At 48.1% G+C, this 18709-nt stretch overlaps 2 protein-coding genes across 2 annotated transcripts in view; both read right to left on the bottom strand.

Moving 5' to 3' along the window:
- The window catches only part of LOC133247337 (keratin, type II microfibrillar, component 5), a 76163-nt gene that overhangs the window by 9074 nt on the left and 48380 nt on the right, over positions 1-18709 (bottom strand). The window lies entirely within an intron of this gene.
- KRT84 (keratin 84) lies at positions 9897-16887 on the bottom strand. Its single transcript, XM_061415988.1, has 9 exons — positions 16285-16887; positions 14871-15079; positions 14207-14267; positions 13645-13740; positions 12555-12719; positions 12312-12437; positions 11594-11814; positions 11134-11165; positions 9897-10345 (listed from the first exon to the last, which is right to left on the bottom strand). The coding sequence occupies exons 1-9, from the start codon at positions 16804-16806 to the stop codon at positions 9996-9998; spliced, it is 1782 nt and encodes a 593-aa protein (XP_061271972.1). The 5' UTR covers positions 16807-16887; the 3' UTR covers positions 9897-9995.

The raw sequence follows: 18709 nt of genomic DNA, 5'->3' as shown, positions 1-18709 counted from the left end.
TTTAAATGCCAGCTTGGACACTTCCTAGCTGTGTGGCTCTGGGGACGTTCTTAACCTCTCTGAGCTTCTGTTTCCTTGGCTGTAATGTGGAATTCATTCTTATCTTCCAGGGTTGTTGGGGGGATTAAATGGATAATACACAAGAATGTACTTTGGGGACCAAAAGGGTTTGTGTAAGGGAAAGGGATTCTTGCTTCCTATCAGAAATACCCCTGCTGCTCCGCTCCGCACCCTCTCACTCAGCAGAGAGTGGGCCTGCTCCTTGCCCCACCCACCGGCTTCACTTCTTCTGCATGTTTATGATTTCATAATCCTTTCAAGTCTGCTTTTAATGTTTTCTTTAACCTGATTTCACTAGTGTAAAAATTTGAGGTGGAGTCTGGGGTGGATAGAGGAGGCCATACTGGGGATCAAGGAGGGGATGGTTTCCCAGCCGCCACCCCTTAAGCGGGGGTCCTGCTGGCCTGGACCCAGGGATGTATTCTTGTGCCTTGGCCAGATGGTGGTGTAGACCTGGAGTGGCGGGGTGGGGCCAAGAGGGTTTTGGGCCCTTTGAAGGGGAGGAGGGTCGGAGCCGAGCATGGGAGATGGAGGATGGGTGGGTCCTCTGCTCTGTCAGCCTGGACAGCCCATTAAACCTCACCTGCTGTAAGCTCAGCTCTCCTCAGCTTATTGAAGAGGATGGAAGACCCATTTCTGCCTCTTGGCAGCAGGAGGGAGTGGAGGCTTTGGTCCAGAGGGAGATGCCTGTGTCAGTGGTACCCCATGCCCCTAGCGCGTGCACACACACACACACACACACACACACACACACCCCTCCACCTCAAATTGGGCCTGGGCACTGAGGATGGGAAAGGGGAACCAGGGACTCAGGAGACCTGGGAATGCCACACTGCCTTCAGAAATAAGAGACCCATCCAGGACCAGCGGGACCACTCAGAACAAGGGTGAGAGTCCCTGGGCAGGTGTGCTGGGAGTGAGGGCAGGCCCTGCCAGGTACAGGGATGTGCCTGTGGCTGCTGGGTGAAGTTTGCATTACTGCAGGTGGCAGCAGAGCCCAGGGCTGGTGGGGTCTGCTCAGGAAGTCCATCCACATGGTGCTTTAGATTGAAGGGACTGGGCTGGAGGGGGAGGCTGAGTCCTTATGGGACTGTTTCAGGGTCATCCCAGGCAAGTGAGAAACTCACAGATCAGGTCAGTCTGGCACAACACCCTGGGGAGTTTGTGTAGACCCATGGGGAAACAATGGAAACAGTGGCAGACTTTATTGTTTTGGGCTCCAAAGTCACTGCAGATGGTGATTGCAGCCATGAAATTAATAGACGCTTGCTCCTTGGAAGAAAAGCTATGACCAACCTAGACAGCATATTAAAAAGCAGAGACGTTACTTTGCCAACAAAGGTCTGCCTAGTCAAGGCTATAGTTTTTCCAGTGGTCATGTATAGATGTGAGAGTTGGACTATAGAGAAACCTGAGTGCCGAAGAATTGATGCTTTTGAACTGTGGTATTGGAGAAGACTCTTGAGAGTCCCTTGGACTGCAAGGAAATCCAACAAATCCATCCTAAAGGAGATCAGTCCTGGGTGTTCATTGGAAGGACTGATGTTGAAGCTGAAACTCCAATACTTTGGCCACCTAATGCGAAGAGCTGACTCACTGGAAAAGACCCTGATGCTGGGAAAGATTGAAGGCAGGAGGAGAAGGGGAGGACGGAGGATGAGATGGTTGGATGGTATCACCAGCTCAATGGAGATGAGTTTGGGTAACTCTGGGAGGTGGTGATGGACAAGGAGGCCTGGAGTACTACAGTCCATGGGGTTGCAATGAGTCGGACATGACTGAGCAACTGAACTGAACTGATCGGACCTGGGCCTTTACCATCTGATTCTATCCCAGGGCGGGCAGAGAATCCATAGAACCACACCCATCTCTACCGTCCCCCGAAGCAGTTGGCTTAGTGAGACCAGATCCTTATCTGGGTGCTGGGATGGGAGCCAGACCTCCTTTTACTGGCCTTCTCCTGCCTTACTGCCCACATATGCCCTATAGTTTTCCCACACCCCTTTCCCTATCTCCAAGCTTTCTTCCCTGTCACACCTTTGCCTGAAATGTCCCAGAACAGTTGGCCACTTCCTCCAGGAAGCCTTTGGGGACTCTTCAGAGGGAGACTGTGATTTCTTCTCCTCTGTCTCCACAGCAGTGCACCAGTACTCTTCCTGGGGCTCCCCAGGTAGCTGCAGTTACTGTCTTGCACATCCTTTTGTCCTGGGTGCTGGCTTTCATCAGCCCTTCAGTTCTGTCCCCTCCCGCACTCACACCTTGTGAAGGCCACACCCAGTATCAGGAATGTCCATTTGAGAACCCGTGGCCCTCCCATAATTTAACATGCTCCTGAGAGGCCACTTCTTCCAGGAAGTCTTCAAGAGCTAATTGGGTGAGAGGTTTTCTGCTCCACCCTGGAGTCCCTGGCAGCTTCCTCGACTCTTGAAGTCCATCTCCCAGGCTTTCTGCAGAGGCGTCACTGCTCAAACTCACACCCGCCACAGATGCTCCATCTTCCTCCCACATGTTATCCAAGCTTGGATGCTTGCTGGGGGACACACGTGCTGTTCTCCATACCAGGAGTCATGACCTCCCTTCCCTTCTGCTCTCTTTCTTGTACTTACAATTCCCTTGCTGCTAGGAGGGCTTCCTGGACTCATCCAAAGATAGAGGAGTGCTGATACCTTCTCATCCTACCCTGTCTGTCCTAGAGCTGCCTGTTGACCCTTATAGTTTCATATATGTATCTGCCGGGGTTCTCAGAGACCATCTCACTGTTCTCCTTGGATAGTGGGATCCTCTGGGATTGATCCTGATGGCTGTGATGAGCAAGGCCTCGATAGTTTCCCACTCAGATAATCCACCTTGGGCATTGCCCATCACCTCTGCTGGTCTTCTCCACACTTTTATTATGTGTCCAGATCTACGCCACCTCCTGGTGGTGGGACACAGTTCTGAGAGGGTCTTTTGGTACTAGGACAGTTTCTCTGGCTTTTGCAAGACCGGGGTGTCACTGAGAGACCCTCTGTGAGAGGAGTGAGGCCAGAGCAACAGGGAGGCATTGAATGAATGCCAGACCTTCCCCAGTGCATCCGGGGCTGGGCGCTTCATCCAGCTGGCAAAGCCGCTCTTTGCACCTCCCCATCTTTCCTCTGATGGGCTTCCCTGCTAGGAACTCTAGACTTTTCTCCCAAACCCTGTCCACATGCCTTCCTGCAGGCAGCTTTCTCTGGTGGCTTTACTGTTTCCTGATGGCTACTTTGGGTCAGAGCAGATGCTCAGTAAACACAGAGCCTCGAATTTCAAAGCTGGACCACATTAATGGTTTTGAAGTTTTCTTCCTCTCCTCCTCCTTGTCCTCTTCTACCTCCTCCCATCCCTTTCCCCTCTCCTTCTCTTCCTCGTCCTCCTTCTCCTCTCCTTCTTCAGCAGTAGAATCATTTCTCTAAATCTTAGGAGGAAAGCACCTATATAAATCTCTCTCTCTATTTACCTATTTGGTTATAAAAACAGGTAAGATGGACATGCTGGTCTCTTTGCTTGCTTTGGCCCCCTCTACTTCAGTGATCCCCTTAAGACATTGAGCTGTGTCACTCCTCTGCTCAAATGCCCAGATAATTCTCACTCAAAGTAAAAAGAAAAAGAAAAAGTCTAAGGCTGCACTGCCTGTCCTTGTTTTTACAGTTCTCAACTCATCCCCTTGTTCTGGGCACCCACTCTGGCCCCCCTCTGCTCCTCGGACACACACACTGCCTACTCCTGACCCAGAGCCTTTGACTGGCCCTTCTTCCCTGAATGCTCTTCCCTCTGCCACATGGCTTGCCCTGTTGCCACCTGCCTTGTGGGTCTTTGCTCAGATACAGCCTCTCAAAGAGGTTTCTCTGGCATTTCTTTTAAAAATGGCAGCCTGCCTTTCCCTCTAGAGCATTCTCCACCCAGCTTATCTGGCTCTAATTTCTTTTTTCTGTAGCACTTAACACCTTGTAACATACTGTAATTGACTTGTTTAGTCTATTTCTTGGTTATTGTCAGTTTCCTCTCACTCCAAAATAAACTCTATGGAAGCAGGGATTTTCAGTCTTTTTGTTCATTGATGGTTCCCAAGCACGCAGAACAGTGTTGGGAATATAGTAAGTGCCCAATAAATATTTGTGGGCTGAGTGAATGTGCAAATGAATAGATGTTTTGGATACTTTGAATATTTTGTGCTTGGCAGAAAATGCCGCAGACGGGAAGCGCTGGCCCTTGAGCCCCAAGGAACATAGTTGGTATGAAAAGCATGGAACTCAGAAGCCTCCATTGCTCTTTTCTGCTTCGGGGTTGTGGTTTTCTGAGCATCTCTGAGAACCAAGACCGACAGGGACGCAGCATGGTGAAAGCGACGCTGTGGTGGGCTGGTGAATGGGGGGTGGGTTCCTTTCCTTAAAGTTGCCATTCAGAGTTGCAGTGTTTGTGTCCTAAACACAATTTTGGAGGAAAAAAATTTGTTTTTAAAAGACTCCCCTCTGATAACACAGGGAACTACACTCAACATTTAGATGGGGAAACAATGGAAACAATGACAGAGTTTATTTTCTTGGGCTCCAAAATCACTGCAGATGGTGACTGCAGCCATGAAGTTAAAAGACGCTTGCTCCTTGGAAGAAAAGCTATGACCAACCTAGACAGCATATTAAAAAGCAGAGACATTACTTTGCTGATGAAGTTCGGTATAGTCAAAGCTATGGTTTTCCCAGTAATCATGTATGGATGTGAGAGTTGGACTATAAAGAAAGCTGAGCGCTGAAGAATTGATGCTTTTGAACTTTGGTGTTGGAGAAGACAGACTCTTGAGAGTCCCTTGAACTGCAAGGAGATCAAACCAATCAGTTCTAAAGGAAATCAATCCTGAATATCCAGTGGAAGGACTGATGCTAAAGCTGAAGCTCCAATACTTTGTCCACCTGGTGTGAAAAACTGACTCATTGGAAAAGACCCTGATGCTGGGAAGGATTGAAGGCAGGAGGAGAAGAGGATGACAGAGGATGAGATAGATGGCATCACTGACTTGATGGGCATGAATTTGAGCAAGCTCTGGGAGTTGGTGATGGACAGGGAAGCCTGATGTGCTTCAGCCCATGGGGTTGCAAAGAGTTAGACATGACTGACTGACTGAACTGAACTGAATTGCTAAGGGAAAAGACTCTGAAAAAGAATCTATCTATCTCTCTATATTGTGTGGTGTGTGTGTGTGTGTGTGTGTGTGTGTGTGTGTGTGCGCGCGCGTGCGCATGCGCGCTTAGTTTGTCTGACTCTGCAACCCCATAGACTTGTAGCCTACCAGGCTCTTCTGTCTGTGGAATTCTTCAGGCAAGAATACTGGAGTGGGTTTCCATTCCCTTCTCCAGAGGATTTTCCTGACCCAGGAATTGAATCTGGGTCTCCTGTATTGCAGGCAGATTCTTTACCAACTGAGCTACTGGGGAAGCCATATATATGCATATATATATATATATATGTGTGTGTGTGTGTGTGTGTGTATACACACACACACACACACACACATAAACAAGTTGCTGTGCTGTATACCTGAAACCACTGGAGAAGGAAATGGCAACCCACTCCAGTATTCTTGCCTGGAGAATCCCAGGGACAGAGGAGCCTTGTGGGCTGCTATCTATGTGGTCTCACAGAGTCGGACACGACTGAAGTGACTTAGCAGCAGCAGCAGCAGCATATCTGAAACCAAGACGATTTTGCAAACCAACCATACTTTAATTTAAAAAATAAGCGTAAGGAAATTAATAACAAAAGGAGAAAAAAAAAGACTTCCTTCTCTCTCTCCATAATACCCTGCCCTGGAAATGCTTTGAAAAGGCCCCGGGGAAGTTGGTGGCCAGCAGAGGGCAGCAACGCCCCACAGGTAGCCAGGCAGAGGCCCAGTCCAGGTTGCAGGAGCAGGAAAGGCTGGGGAGCTGCCTGCCTGCCTGCCTGCAGTTCAGGGCTGAGGGCTTTGCGTGCAAACACTGGCAACAGCCTGCTGACCCTTGGGCATCCACCCGTGTTTGGTAATGGGGTGACTGAGCTGCTGAACACAGCTCTTCTCCATTAGCAGTAGAAGTAGACCTGCCACCACCATCACCATCAAAACAATAGCAACCGTTTATTGTGCACCACTGTGTACCAGGCTATGGCTAAGCACTGTAGTTATGCCAGTGTGTGTAATCTCCACAACAACTTTTTGATATAGAAGCTATGTTCCTATTTTATAGATGAGGCAAGAGACAGAATAAATGACAGATCGAACAGCATGGTGGTGGTGAGTGTGGGTTCTGCACTCAGAATGCCTTTGCTTTGACCACTGGGCCTTGATTTTGTCATTTGTCTAAAGTGCAGTTATTAAGGTGACTACTGCATAGGATTGTTGAAAGAATCAAGTAAGTTAAAACACAAAACACACTAGAAACCCTGCTCAATTCAATCTATATTAAGTATCATTCTTGCCTGTTATTACTTTTGGCCACACAGCTATTAAGTAGAAAACCTGGGATCTGAACTGGGGTTTGCACAAACCAGAGTTCACAAGTTTCATTGAACCTTGTGTCATCTTTGTGGGAGAATCAATGTCTTAACAATATTGAGTCTTATGATTCAGGAACATAGTATATATCTCCATTTACTTGTCTTCTCTGATTTCTTTCATTATTGTTTTGTAGTTTTTAGCATATTGATCATTTTTAAAGCCTTATGCTTAGGTATTTCTCTGTTTGGGTGCTATTATAAGTGATACTTAAAATGTTTAATTTCTAACTGTTTTTGCTAGAATTTAGAAATGCAATTAGTTTTTGTATATTGGCCTCACATCCCTTAATCTTACTAAACTCACTTATTAGTTCTAGCAGGTTTTTTAAAAAGAGAAATTCCTTGGGATTCTCTATGCAGAAAATAATGTCTTCCAAAAATAGAAAGAGTTTTATTTCTTCCTACCCAACCCATTTGACTCCCCCGCCTTTTTTTTATATGACTTTTATTTCTTCTTCTTGCCTTAGTTCATCGGCTAGGCCAGCTTGTGTCATACTGACTAAACATGATGTGAGCAGATACCCTTATCTTTTCCCAGTCTTAGGGAAGACATCATTCAGACTTTCACCATTAAGTAGGTTGTTAGCTATGGGATGTTACTTTGTTGATGAATTTAGTAGATGCTATTTAAATTACTGAAGTTCTCATCTATTCCTAGTTTGCTGTGAGTTTTTTTTTTTTTTTTAATTGCGACCAGATGTTGAATTTTGTCACATCCTTTTGTGTGTCTGTTAGGTAAACATGATTCTTCCTTTTCAGTCTGTGTGGGTTTTTTTCTTGCTGCACTGAATCTTTGTTGCTGTGTGGGCTTTCTCTAGTTGTGGCGAGCGTGGCTGCTGTCTGGTAGCGGAGTGTGGGCTTCTCGTTTCGGTGGCTTCTCGTTGCGGAGCATGGTCTCTAGTGTGCGGGCTTCAGGAGTTGCAGCTCACGGGCTTAGCTGCCCTGTGGCATGTGGGGTCCTGGTTCCTGGGCCAAGGATTGAAGCCGCGTCCCCTGCACTTGCAGATGGATCCCTAATCACTAGAGCACCAGGGAAGCCCCCCTTTTCAGTCTGTTGATATCATAAATTACATTAATTACATTAGGTTTTTGAAAGTTGAACCTGCCTTGCATTCCTAGGATAAACTCTACTTGTCATGATGCGTTATCCTTTTCTTTGTTGCTGTATTCAATTTACTAATATTTTATTTTTTACATTAAGTTTCATAACATGTATTGATTTGTAGGTTTTTTTTTTTCTTATTACGTCTTTGGCTGGTTTTGGTATTAGGGTAATGCTGGTCTCATGAAAGGAGTTGGGAAAATTTCCCTCCTCTTATGTTTTCTGGAAGACTCTGAATTTTTCCTTAAATGTTTGGCAAAATGCACCAGTGAAGGTATTTGGGCCTGAAGTTTTCTTTGTAGGAAGATTTTAAACCGCACATTCAATTCCCTTAGTAGAAATATAGCTATTCAGGTAGGACTGGCTCTACAGTTTATGGGGCTTAATGTAAAATAAAAATGCAGAACCCCTTGTTAAAACTATTAAGAATTTAATGATGATGAGAATAGTCATTAAACCTAGTGTGGGGACTTACTATGGTGTGGGATCCTCTGCTGTTGCACAAGACACACACTAAGAGTTCTGGTCACAGTTCCAATGTGTGTGCGTGTGTGTGTGCACACACACACAGGCACATGGGGTTTCTTGTACCAGTGAGCAGCTGGGTGTCCTACAATTCAACTCAATTCTGACACTGTCGACCTGGAGACAGCATCAGATTCCACAGGTCAAGGGTTCAGTCCTACAAGACTGCCCACCCCAACTCTGCTTTAGATGCTAGTTGCAAACCCAGGTTATCATCCAGACTTCTGATCAACTGGTTATAGATTGAAAGTTTCAAAACCTCTCCTTGGGTTTGATTACTTTGCTAGAGTGGCTCACAGAGCTCAGAGAAACATTTTACGTAATAGATTGCCAGTTTATTACGGAAAGATAAAACTCAAGGTCAGATGGGAGAGATGTATAGGGCAAGGTGTGGGGAAAGGGGCTGGGGGCTTCCATGGTCTCACCAGGCACACCCCCCCTCCATATCTCCACATATTCACCAACCTGGAAACTCTTGGAACCCCTAGTCCTTTTGGAGTTTTTATGGAGGCTTCATTACATAAATCATGATTGATTGATTCAACCTCCAACCCCACTCCCCTTCCTGGAGGTCAGGGAGGGTGGATTGAAAGTTTCAACCCTCTAACCACATGGCTGGGTCTCTTGGCCCCTACAATGATCCCAGAGGAACTGGGGGTGGGTGGGACCTGGGAAACAAATGGAAGGGTTTGCCTTGGTGGAAGGAGGGTGGAGGGCAACACATGGAGAGAAGTGGGCTGCTTGGCATTCTTTTTCAGAGCTTTTCCTGTATGTCTCATCTCCCTCGCTGAACTATGTGCCCCTCCAGGGAGGGGCTTGAGGGCTCTTTTCTTAGTACATCCTCTGTCCCAGGACACCAGCCTCTGCCCTTAGCAAGTCCCCAAGGGATTGAGCTAGTGGAATCTAGGAGGCAAGATCCCCCACCCCCAGCATGACTGGTAAAGAGAGGCCAGAGTCCTAGACATGTTAGCTTGCAAGTTTATTGAAATTCCAGCAACACAAAGAGCAGTACAAACAGGCACCCACCCCAGCCCAGGCCTCCTTGGAGCTTGCAGACATAAACCCTCTTGCAGTGGAAGGCTGGACTTCCCTCACAACACCAGCAGGGGCATGGAGTGTTGCAGGGCCCGCCTCTCCACCAGTACCCATCCACCTCGTGGACTCGCATGCTGGAGTTAAACCAACACCCCAGGAAGAGCAGCAGTCAGGACCGATGCCACTTGGAGAAGAACCATCTCTGGGGACTCAGGGATCCCTTGGGCCACTGAAGATTGTGGCTCCTTCTGGGTCAGGAAGAGGAGAAAAGAACCTTCTGCCAGGGAAAGTTAGGAGAGGGAAGCAGAGGCTGGTGGGCTGAGGACCCCTGGTCTGTGGACAGCCAGCTCTCCATTCTTGAAGTTAATCCAAAGTTAGGATGGTGATGGTGCCCAGGCACATTCTTTCTGGCATTGAACTGGTCCATTTCTCCCCCAACATACTGGTTTTTGTACTTTCTTTAGGCTGTTGGGCTGGGTGGTGAGGAGTGACCCAAAGTTAGGAAACTGGGAGTCAGGGAGAAAGCCAGTCCTTTGGGGCCTGTGGATGGAGCATCTAAGGGGTGTAAAAAATCCCCCCAAAGGACAGAGACCCAGGCAGAGCAGCCCGTGGCTTCCCCGCAGGAGGGGTACCTAGAGCACCCTCCAGCCTGACTCAGGGCACCCTGGGGACAGAAGCAGAAGGCGTGGAGATGGTTCTTCTGAGAGCGGTGTCTGGCCAGCGCTTGCTCTCAGTGCTTGGTCCGGTGGGAGGTGGTGGTGGACACGAAGCGGACGGTGGAACTGCGGCTGCTACGGCCGCCACTGCAGCTGCTGAAGCCGCCCTCGGTGGGCAGTGGGCAGGGGACGCTGGGAGAGCAGACTTCACCCACCAGCACCGAGCCCCCTCGGGAGCCAGCGCCCAGCAGGTCCCCACCGCCCACGACCCGGGCCCCGCCCACGCTGGAGCTGCAGAAGCCGCTGGACCGGATGTTGCTGCTGCTGCCGCTTCCGGAGATGATGACCCCGCCACGGCAGAGGCTGGAGCTGCTGTACAGGGACTCGGGCCCGCACACCAGGCCGCCCCGGGAGCTACTCACCGCTGCAGGAGGAAGAAACCCTCAGAGAGGCTGCCTCACCCTCCACGCTCCCTTTGTGGGAGGGGAGAGGACAGACAGAAGTGGCCTGGGCCCCAGGGGTTCCTACTATCTACGTAGTCAATACCCACTTTTCCGTCCTTTTGCCTGGGTGACTCAAAGGTTGTGACTTCACTAAAGCCCAAATGGACTTTGACTTTAGTGGAGTCACTAAAGTGACTAAAATGGAACATTTGGACTAAAATGGAAGAGTTCAGCCAGTTCCCCAGGTGTTGGCATACAGCGGTAAGTCCACTGTTATTTATATATGGCCAAAGTCTGGTTGGGTTGTGTGAGGGTGCTGGTGAGCTGAATTATCCAGTAGCCTCCATAATAAAGCCACAGGGCTTCTTCCAGTTACATCTTGCCCCTTGGAAATCTCCACATTGCCCACCCCTAAAGAGGGCCTGTTTTCAGTTCCTCCTGACTCACTAAATGGCTGTGCTCTCTAGCCCTCTAGTCTCCACTGGACACACCTCCATGACCCAGGTCTCTAGTCTGATTAAGCTTTACTTAGCTCAACCCCAATTGGTGATTGATTGCTTAGCTCTGGGGAGGCAGGCGCTGGGGATGTCTTAATACCTAAGTCAGCTAAGGATGTTCTCAGTCCAAGGGCCAGATGATCCCTGCTCCTCTGGCTGTCATGGCCAGTCCAGCCATGGGCTCCTGACCACAATGTGGGCTTGAGTTTAAAGGAAATTTGAAGGGTTCTAGCAGAGACATGTGTGAAGAAGAAGAGACTGAAGGGTCTTACCTATGTCTACTGGTCCAACACCTTCACAGATCCTGAAAAGAGAAAGAAGCAAGTCAGTTCACAACCATGTTGTTCTCTGAAAACCTCCCTGCTATGAGAGGGCTTTTTTGGCTGTGTGGACAGTGGTTCTCACCCATGTCTGCATAAGCATCTGGGGAGTTTTTAAAACTCACATGTCCCTAAACCCTCCACAACTATTGAAGCAAAATATTTGAGAGAATGTCTTCTTTTTCTTTTTTTAAACAAGCTAACCAATCAAGCAGAACTCTCTATGATTTGATGCAGTCTGTCTACAAGCTTGCACTTAGAGGCACAAGAACTAGAGGCATCTTCTAAACCCCTGCCAAGGGCAATCCAATGAGGTTTGTAGGAAAAATTGTTCCTGGTTCCTTCCCCCACTTAGACTTTCTAGAAGCTAGAAGTCTGACCTCACTCCAGTTGCTGCACTGAGAGCACTCACCGGATCTCCTCGCCTTCCAGCAGGCGCCTGTAGGTAGCGATCTCGATGTCCAGGGCCAGCTTGACATTCATGAGCTCCTGGTACTCCTTCAGCTGCCGTGCCATATCCTGCTTGGCTTGCTGCAGCGCACCCTCCAGTTCCGCCAGCTTGCATTTGGCATCATTGAGGGCAGCTTCTCCCTGCTGCTCGGCCTCAGCCACGGCGGCCTCCAGCTTGCAGCGCTGTGGGGAGGGCAGTTTGCAGATGGGCTCTGGCAGGAACTAGGGGATCCTCAGGTTGGGCTAGAAACACTGCCCCTGTCTGTGGGGACACAGCCTGGTGCCAAGCCAGGAACGGAGCCCATGGAGGGGCTTGTCATCCTGTAGTTTGATGTTGCCAGGGAGTGGAACATTGCTTTTCTGCCATTTTCATCCTCACTGAATTTGCACTTACTGATTTCTGTTGCTCTTAAGACCCAGGGGGTCCAGAGAATAAAGCCATTCTTTTTGCCTTGCCTGCCCCTTTAAGTGAGCCCAAGAACTTTCCTTGTACATTTTCGGAGATTAAGAGTCTCTCCTTTCCTTCCACATTTTCCTTCTCCAGGAAGTCTTCCGGGACTAATTCTTCCCATCCCTGTTTCTGGGTCCCAGTTGCCTCCCCCACGTCAGCCACCTTGGGCTCCCCAAAGCTTGGGGCTCTGCCTGTGTTCCTTATGGGGCTTTCTTTTTCCTTTGCCCACCTGAGCCTTGGCATGCTCGATCTCTGCCTTCAGCCTCTGGATCAGCCGGTTCAGCTCATTCATCTCATCCCGAGTGTTGCGCAGGTTGTCACAGTGCTGGCCAGCTGTCACTCGCATCTCCTCGTACTAGGGGTTGGTGGGAGAAAGGGATGATTCGAAGATTGGGTCAAGATCACAACCCACTTTGTCATCTTTGTCATCCCAGGGCTGCCTGCACCCCTTCCCCATCACCCTCCTGCCCACCTTGGTCTGGTACCAGGCCTCCGCATCAGCTCGACTGCGTCTGGCGATCTCTTCATACTGGGCTTTGATATCGGCGATGATCCCGTCAACATTCAAGTCCCGGCTGTTGTCCATCTTCACAATGACTGATGTCTCTGAGATGTGTGACTGTAGTAACTGGATTTCCTGTGTTGGAAGATAAGTGAGACAGATGGACTGACTCCCATCAATGGGTCCCAGCAATGGCCGGGGCTTTGTCACAGGGTCCCCAGAACTTAGAGTCAGGAGACAGAGCATTGCTTATTTCTTCAGGGCAAAGCAACAGAGCAGATCATGCAAACTGAGGGCAAAGAAGAGGAGGTGACCCCAAACCATTTCAGCTTGACTTTAAACCCTTGTTGTATACTAGGAGACATCCCTTCAACACCCTAACTTGTTTAGGTGACTAGTAAAACTGGGCGGGGGGCGCTAAGGATTTGTGGAGGGGAGTAAGAACCATGATAAAGCTTAAACATTTCTTTGGTTTAGCCACACAGTGACTGTGTCAGTCGTGGATCATTGAGAGCTGACGACGTTTTAGAACATGATGATCCAGGAGTTCCTGTATCCCAGGTCCTTAAGAGACTTGGCAGTGGGGATGGGAGAGGGCTGAGAACTGGTCTGCAAGGCAATGGCCTGCAAGGGAGATTTCTTCAGCCTTTCTACTCAGAGCCAGACATTCAGTTCTGGAATTAGGTCTATCCCAGACCAAAAAGACCTTATGAAGCAAAAGATAGCTAGTTCATTTGACTAATTAGGTAACACATCTTACATGTCCCAGCAAGTCAGTTTTCCAGAGTCTTCTCATCAGAAGATAGAAGTGACATTCCTAGACCCAAACCTTTCCTGGCCATCAGTAGATTGGCCAAGAAGGAGTTGATTCATAGACCTGAGTCAGGCTCCCCTTACCTTCTCCACTTGTATATTTATCAGCATTTACAGAATATAGATTTGATGGGAAGAAAGATGTATGATACCAAATATTAGAAAATACACTAGTCCAATGAATCCCCCAGGGAGTCCAGGCCACACAATGATCTCCTTGGATGGCTCAGAGGGGATGAGCCCTTACCGCCTCATACAGGGTTTTCAGGAAGTCGATTTCCTGAATTAGGGTATCCACATTGGCCTCTAGATCAGCCTTGCTTAAGAACGCTGTATCCACATCCTGCATCAAAGAGAGAAGAATAAAATGCTCATTATCTGTGTACTGTTTAACCTCCCCACCTTGGCAGGGTCTGGAGATGGCTGGGAAGATCAGACTAATCTCCACAGGGGCAGGCCAAGTGGGAGAGGTGGGAGAGTCATGGGGTGGAAATACAGCTTAATGACTCTTGTTCTCCCTTGGGCAACGTCAAACCCCCAGGGATGCTGGACCTTTCTCGATGCTTATTTAGAGGCCAGAAGAATCTGGATAATCCAAGACTCCTAAAATGTTATCTCTTCAAACCTCTCTTCTCATGAAGACCTTAAGTCATTGGAGACCAAATCAGAACTTCGAAGGGAAGCAGTTGTGGCCTTCGGGGGTCCACTGTGTGTGAGTAGTCACAGGGCTGCCCGGGCAGCATCCTGGGATGTGGAAAACTTTTGTCTGTCTGGAGGGAAAGTCTGCCTGTACCTGTTACTCTCCTTACCTTCTTCAGAGCCACGAACTCATTCTCAGCACTGGCCCGAAGACCCACTTCCTCTTCATACCTGAGTGGTAAAGATGAAGAGGGTGCGTTCTCCCCCTGAACCCAGAGCTGATTACTCCCAGCTCCCCAGTTACCACCTTTTATGACCTCTCTTGCCCCAGCCAGGAGCCTGGCTCCCTGTTTCCATCCTCATGTTCTCCACTCTGCCCCATCTTTAAGACCTTTTAGACTTTGGTTTCTCCAAATCCCTTTTACTTTCTCAAATTGGGTGTGGGATCTGAAAATCTGAACCTTGGCTGTGGTTCTCTGCTGGAAATGCCTTAGGGTCACTGCACTTGACCTTAGAGGAAGTAGCATCCTGCTTGTGGCTGGACCTGGGCACTGTTTACAGAACCAGGGGTTTCCTTTTTCTGGAGTCAACTCACCCATGTGCACAGGCAGGATTAGGAACAGACTGTGCCCAATCCCAGGTCTCTTTATTCCTCAGGACCCGAAGGGGCCTCACCCTCCCGTACATATCACTGCCCTGCTCCTGTCTCCAGGCTGGGAATTGAAACCAGCATTCAACTCTGATCCTTCCAGGGGCTCCAATCTGAGCTTGGCTGCTGCACTGGGGACCAGCCCTATGCCCGTCTTTGGTCCATATGGTCCAGATGCCACTCACTTCTTCTTGAAACCCTCAAGGACATCCTGCATGTGGTTCCTCTCAGCCTCCAACCGGGCCTGATCACTGTTCACTACATCCAGCTGCCTGCGTAGGTTGGTGATGTAGTTCTCGAAGAGGGGCTCCAGGTTGCTCTTGGCACATTTCTGCTCTTGGAGGAAGTTCCACTTTGTCTCTAGGAGCTTATTCTGCTGTTCCAGGAACCGCACCTAAATCCACAGAGGCAAGGACATGGCGATTGAGTGCTCAATATGATCACCTATGTATGGACTAGTTGCTCAGATGGTCAGAGGTGACAACCTCGTGGTGACCATTGTTCCCTTTTTTGTTTGACTTTCAGTCCTTCAAACTCAGAAGAATCTGGCAGAGCAGGTCTGGGACTCCTCCTCACACCAGGCTGAGCTACAAACAGAAGCTTTGAAACCAAAATCTTCAACCATTTCCCCTTTAACACTCAGAGAGGGGAGGGCCAGCTCACTGGGAATTCAGAAATCGATTCTACCTGAGCCGAGTTGGCCTACATCTGAAAACCAATGTCAGTTATCTCTGGCAGGGAATGAAGAACAGAGTAAAGTATATTTGGGCTGGGATGTGGCTTTAGGAGGTGGAAACTCTCAGGTCGTAGGTCATACCCATCACCCCAAATATTCCATCAGCTGAGACTTACAGAGCTGGAGGAGAATGCAGAGACCATTTACTCCAACCCCTCATTTCACATGAAATGAAGCTCACAGAGGTAAGTTTACAATCTCAGGCACAATCAGAGAATCCCCACTTCATGGAGACATAAATCCCCGCTTCTGGGATGTCAGTTCCACCTCTTTGTTCCTCTCATCAACCTGAAGATCAGTGACCACTAGTGATCATTCCCTACTCAATCTAGGCGACTTGGCTGAATCTGGATATCCCTCTTGGGGGGAGGGGTATGAATTCCTTGTTTTGTATAAATTTTGTACAAATTACTCAACTCCATTCTCCATTTCTTTAAGCCTGAACAGGTGTGGCCACTCATCCTCAGAAACCATGAAAACTTCAAAGAGAGCATGAGGGTATCAAAGGACAAAATCTTTTAAACCTGTCCCAGCCAACACCTGGCGGAGGTGTTCGTGTTTCTAACCTGTTTGGAAGATATTTCTGAATGACTAGGTTGTTCAGATCCCTTTAGGCATCTAGTCAGTGGCTGGATGTTCCACCACCACCGTCAATCTCTCCCTCCATGTAGTGCTTCCTCAGGCTCATCCTTGCTCTGCAGGAGAGTGACCCAGAAATCGTACTGCATGCCTTTGGTTGATCCCAAAGGATGTGGGGTCAAGATCTGTGTCCTGGGTCTAGATCAGTTCTTCCTGAGGGAAAGTAACCCCAGTGCATTTAGCTCTCATCATCCCAGACCCAGAGGCTGAGCTGTCTCAAGTACCTTGTCAATGAAGGAGGCAAATTTGTTGTTGAGGGTCTTGATTTGCTCCTTCTCATCCCTCTTCACTCTCTGGGCATTGGGGTCAATCTCCAGGTTGAGCGGGGTCAGGAGGCTCTGGTTAACAGTCACTGCTGTGATGGATGGGGCTGCTGGCCCTCCAATTCCTCCAACTCGGTAGCCAAAGCCAGGGTTGCAGAAGCCATAGCCAAGACCACTTCTGGCTCCAAACCCCAGGCCAACACAACTGCCGACCCCAAACCCTAGACCAGCACCACTCCCATCACCGAAGCCAACTCCATAGCAGGTGGGTCGAGGGCACACAGCTGCTATCCGGGGTGAGCATGATCCAAAGCTGATGACGCTCCGACTGCCAAAGCTGCTAAGACCCCGGAAGCTGGGCCCACTCCTGCAGGAGACAGAGCTGGCCCGGAAGCGGTTCAGGTTCTGAGGTGTCACTGCTGAGCAAGAGCTGAAGTTGCCCACACAGCGACCAGAGCTGACTCTGTAGGAGCGGCAAGACATGATGGTGTCCTGGGCAAGAGCAGAGCAGCAACTGCAGAGCGGGGAGAGCTGGAGCTGAGAGTCCTCTGGGGCTAGTGGATCCCTCTCACCCCTTTTATGTGTGTGGGGATCTGAGGATTGGTCCCATAAAAGTGAAAAAAGCCATTTGGAAGCATTTATGAGCTTGGGTAGTTAGCAGAAACTCTCTATGCCTGTAACCTCCTTCACAGTGAACTAATCTCAGACACACCTATTCCCCTCAGAATCAGAGCCATAACGTCAAACCTATAAACATTAAAAACACATAAACACATAAACATTATTGTCCTATTTTTCCCGCAGGTCCACCATAATTGCCATTATGGGGACATTAATTTTCTTTGGTCTTAAATCCAATAGACTTTCCATTGCAAGTGCGGCTAACCACCAGAAAGTTAGACTGGTAACAACTCCAGCAAGAGGCTTGCAAGGAATGCTGCTACACAGATAACCCCTAAATAGATGAGGAGTGTATAGAAGAGAGGCAGGGTCTTCATAGCTCTGAGTAAGAAATGATATGGTGAGAATACAGTTTACTGCATCCTGTAGATGGATTAAGCAGTCCAAAACCCTTTTGCAGTGTTTCATCTATCTTCTGTAATCTGATTTGACTGTTCACATAAGAATTGAATCATCAGTGAAGCTCATCTGGGTTAATGTAATACATGTCTGATTTGAGACTCTCAAAGGACATTCATTCATTCATTCAGCAATTACCAAATACTCTATCTCAGGTAATGTGCTTGGTGCGGAGGTATAGAGATAAAAAAGATGGTTTCTGTATTCCTGCTGGTGTGGGGAGATTATCTTGAAGACTTCCACCAACCAATAGTTTTGTGACATAATTTGAGGCCAAAACATGCCGATGATTTGGCCATGTATCTGTGTGGAAAGTTAACCACATGATTTTGAACCCCTAAAATACACATTAGGGATATCTGTAGTAGTACCTATGTGGATTCCTTGCATTATAGATGGAGAGACAAATGTTGACCTTTTCTGTTCTAGAAAGTGGCATGATTTGTCCTGCTTGTCTGGGTCTGAGGGAACTTGTGCTTGCTTGGATGCTTACTCACGATTCTATCCATACTTTGGAAGGGAATATGAGCTTTTGAATAGAGTCATCCATCTCAGGTCTTCACTATTTCCTTCCTTCTGGTCTCTATACCTTATATTTCTTTTTCTTGTCTTACTGTATTAGCTAGGATACCCAGTATGATGTTGAAAAGCAGTGGTGAGAGAGGGCATCTTTGCCTTATTCCTGATTTTTGGTGGAAAAGCTTCAAGTTTCTCACAGTTAAGTACAATGTTAGTTGTAGGTTTTCTGCATATATAAATTTTTTATCAAGTTGAAGATGTTTCCGTCTGTTTCTAGATTACCACTGTACTCCATAGATCAGGTATCAGGTGCATGTCTCAAAGGGAGAAGTAGAAAATAATAATAACACAGTAGTTCTTGTGAAGATAGCCAGCAACCTCCATGTTGCTAAATTCAGTGGTCCATTCTCGGCTATTATTTAATTTAGCAGAATTTGACATAGTTGATCATTCTCTTTTCCTTGAAATAATTTCCTTTTTTGGTTTCCAGACACCCATTCTCTTGATTTTCTTTACATATTATTGACTGCTTCTTTTCATTTTTCTTGACCAGTTTAGCCTCATATCCCTGATCTGCACACATCACAGCATCCTTGGGCTCAGCTCTTGTACCTGTTCATGTCTTTACACTTGTCCCCTGTGTGACATCATACAGCCTCATGACTTTAAATACTATCTGTCTGCTGATGGCTGCCAAGGTGTATCTCTATCCTGAACATCCCTTTGAATGTCCCTTCTGTGCCCCCATGCACGTATTTGGATCAACATCTCTATTTGGTTATCAACT

The sequence above is a fragment of the Bos javanicus genome, chromosome 5 (assembly GCF_032452875.1).
Source record: "Bos javanicus breed banteng chromosome 5, ARS-OSU_banteng_1.0, whole genome shotgun sequence".
NCBI classification, from domain to species: domain Eukaryota; kingdom Metazoa; phylum Chordata; class Mammalia; order Artiodactyla; family Bovidae; genus Bos; species Bos javanicus.
Note: the sequence above shows the minus strand (reverse complement) of the source record. Positions and strands in the feature narration are given on the sequence as shown.

What these genes read in the sequence shown, in the direction of transcription:
- KRT84 (XM_061415988.1), bottom strand. Translation starts at nt 16,806, where the DNA reads ATGTCTTGCCGCTCCTACAGAGTCAGCTCTGGTCGCTGTGTGGGCAAC. An exon ending in AGTTCGTGGCTCTGAAGAAG is followed by an intron (nt 13,741 to 14,206) that starts GTAAGGAGAGTA and finishes TCTTTGATGCAG; the next exon opens with GATGTGGATACAGCGTTCTT. An exon ending in TGAAAACCCTGTATGAGGCG is followed by an intron (nt 12,720 to 13,644) that starts GTAAGGGCTCAT and finishes CTTCCAACACAG; the next exon opens with GAAATCCAGTTACTACAGTC.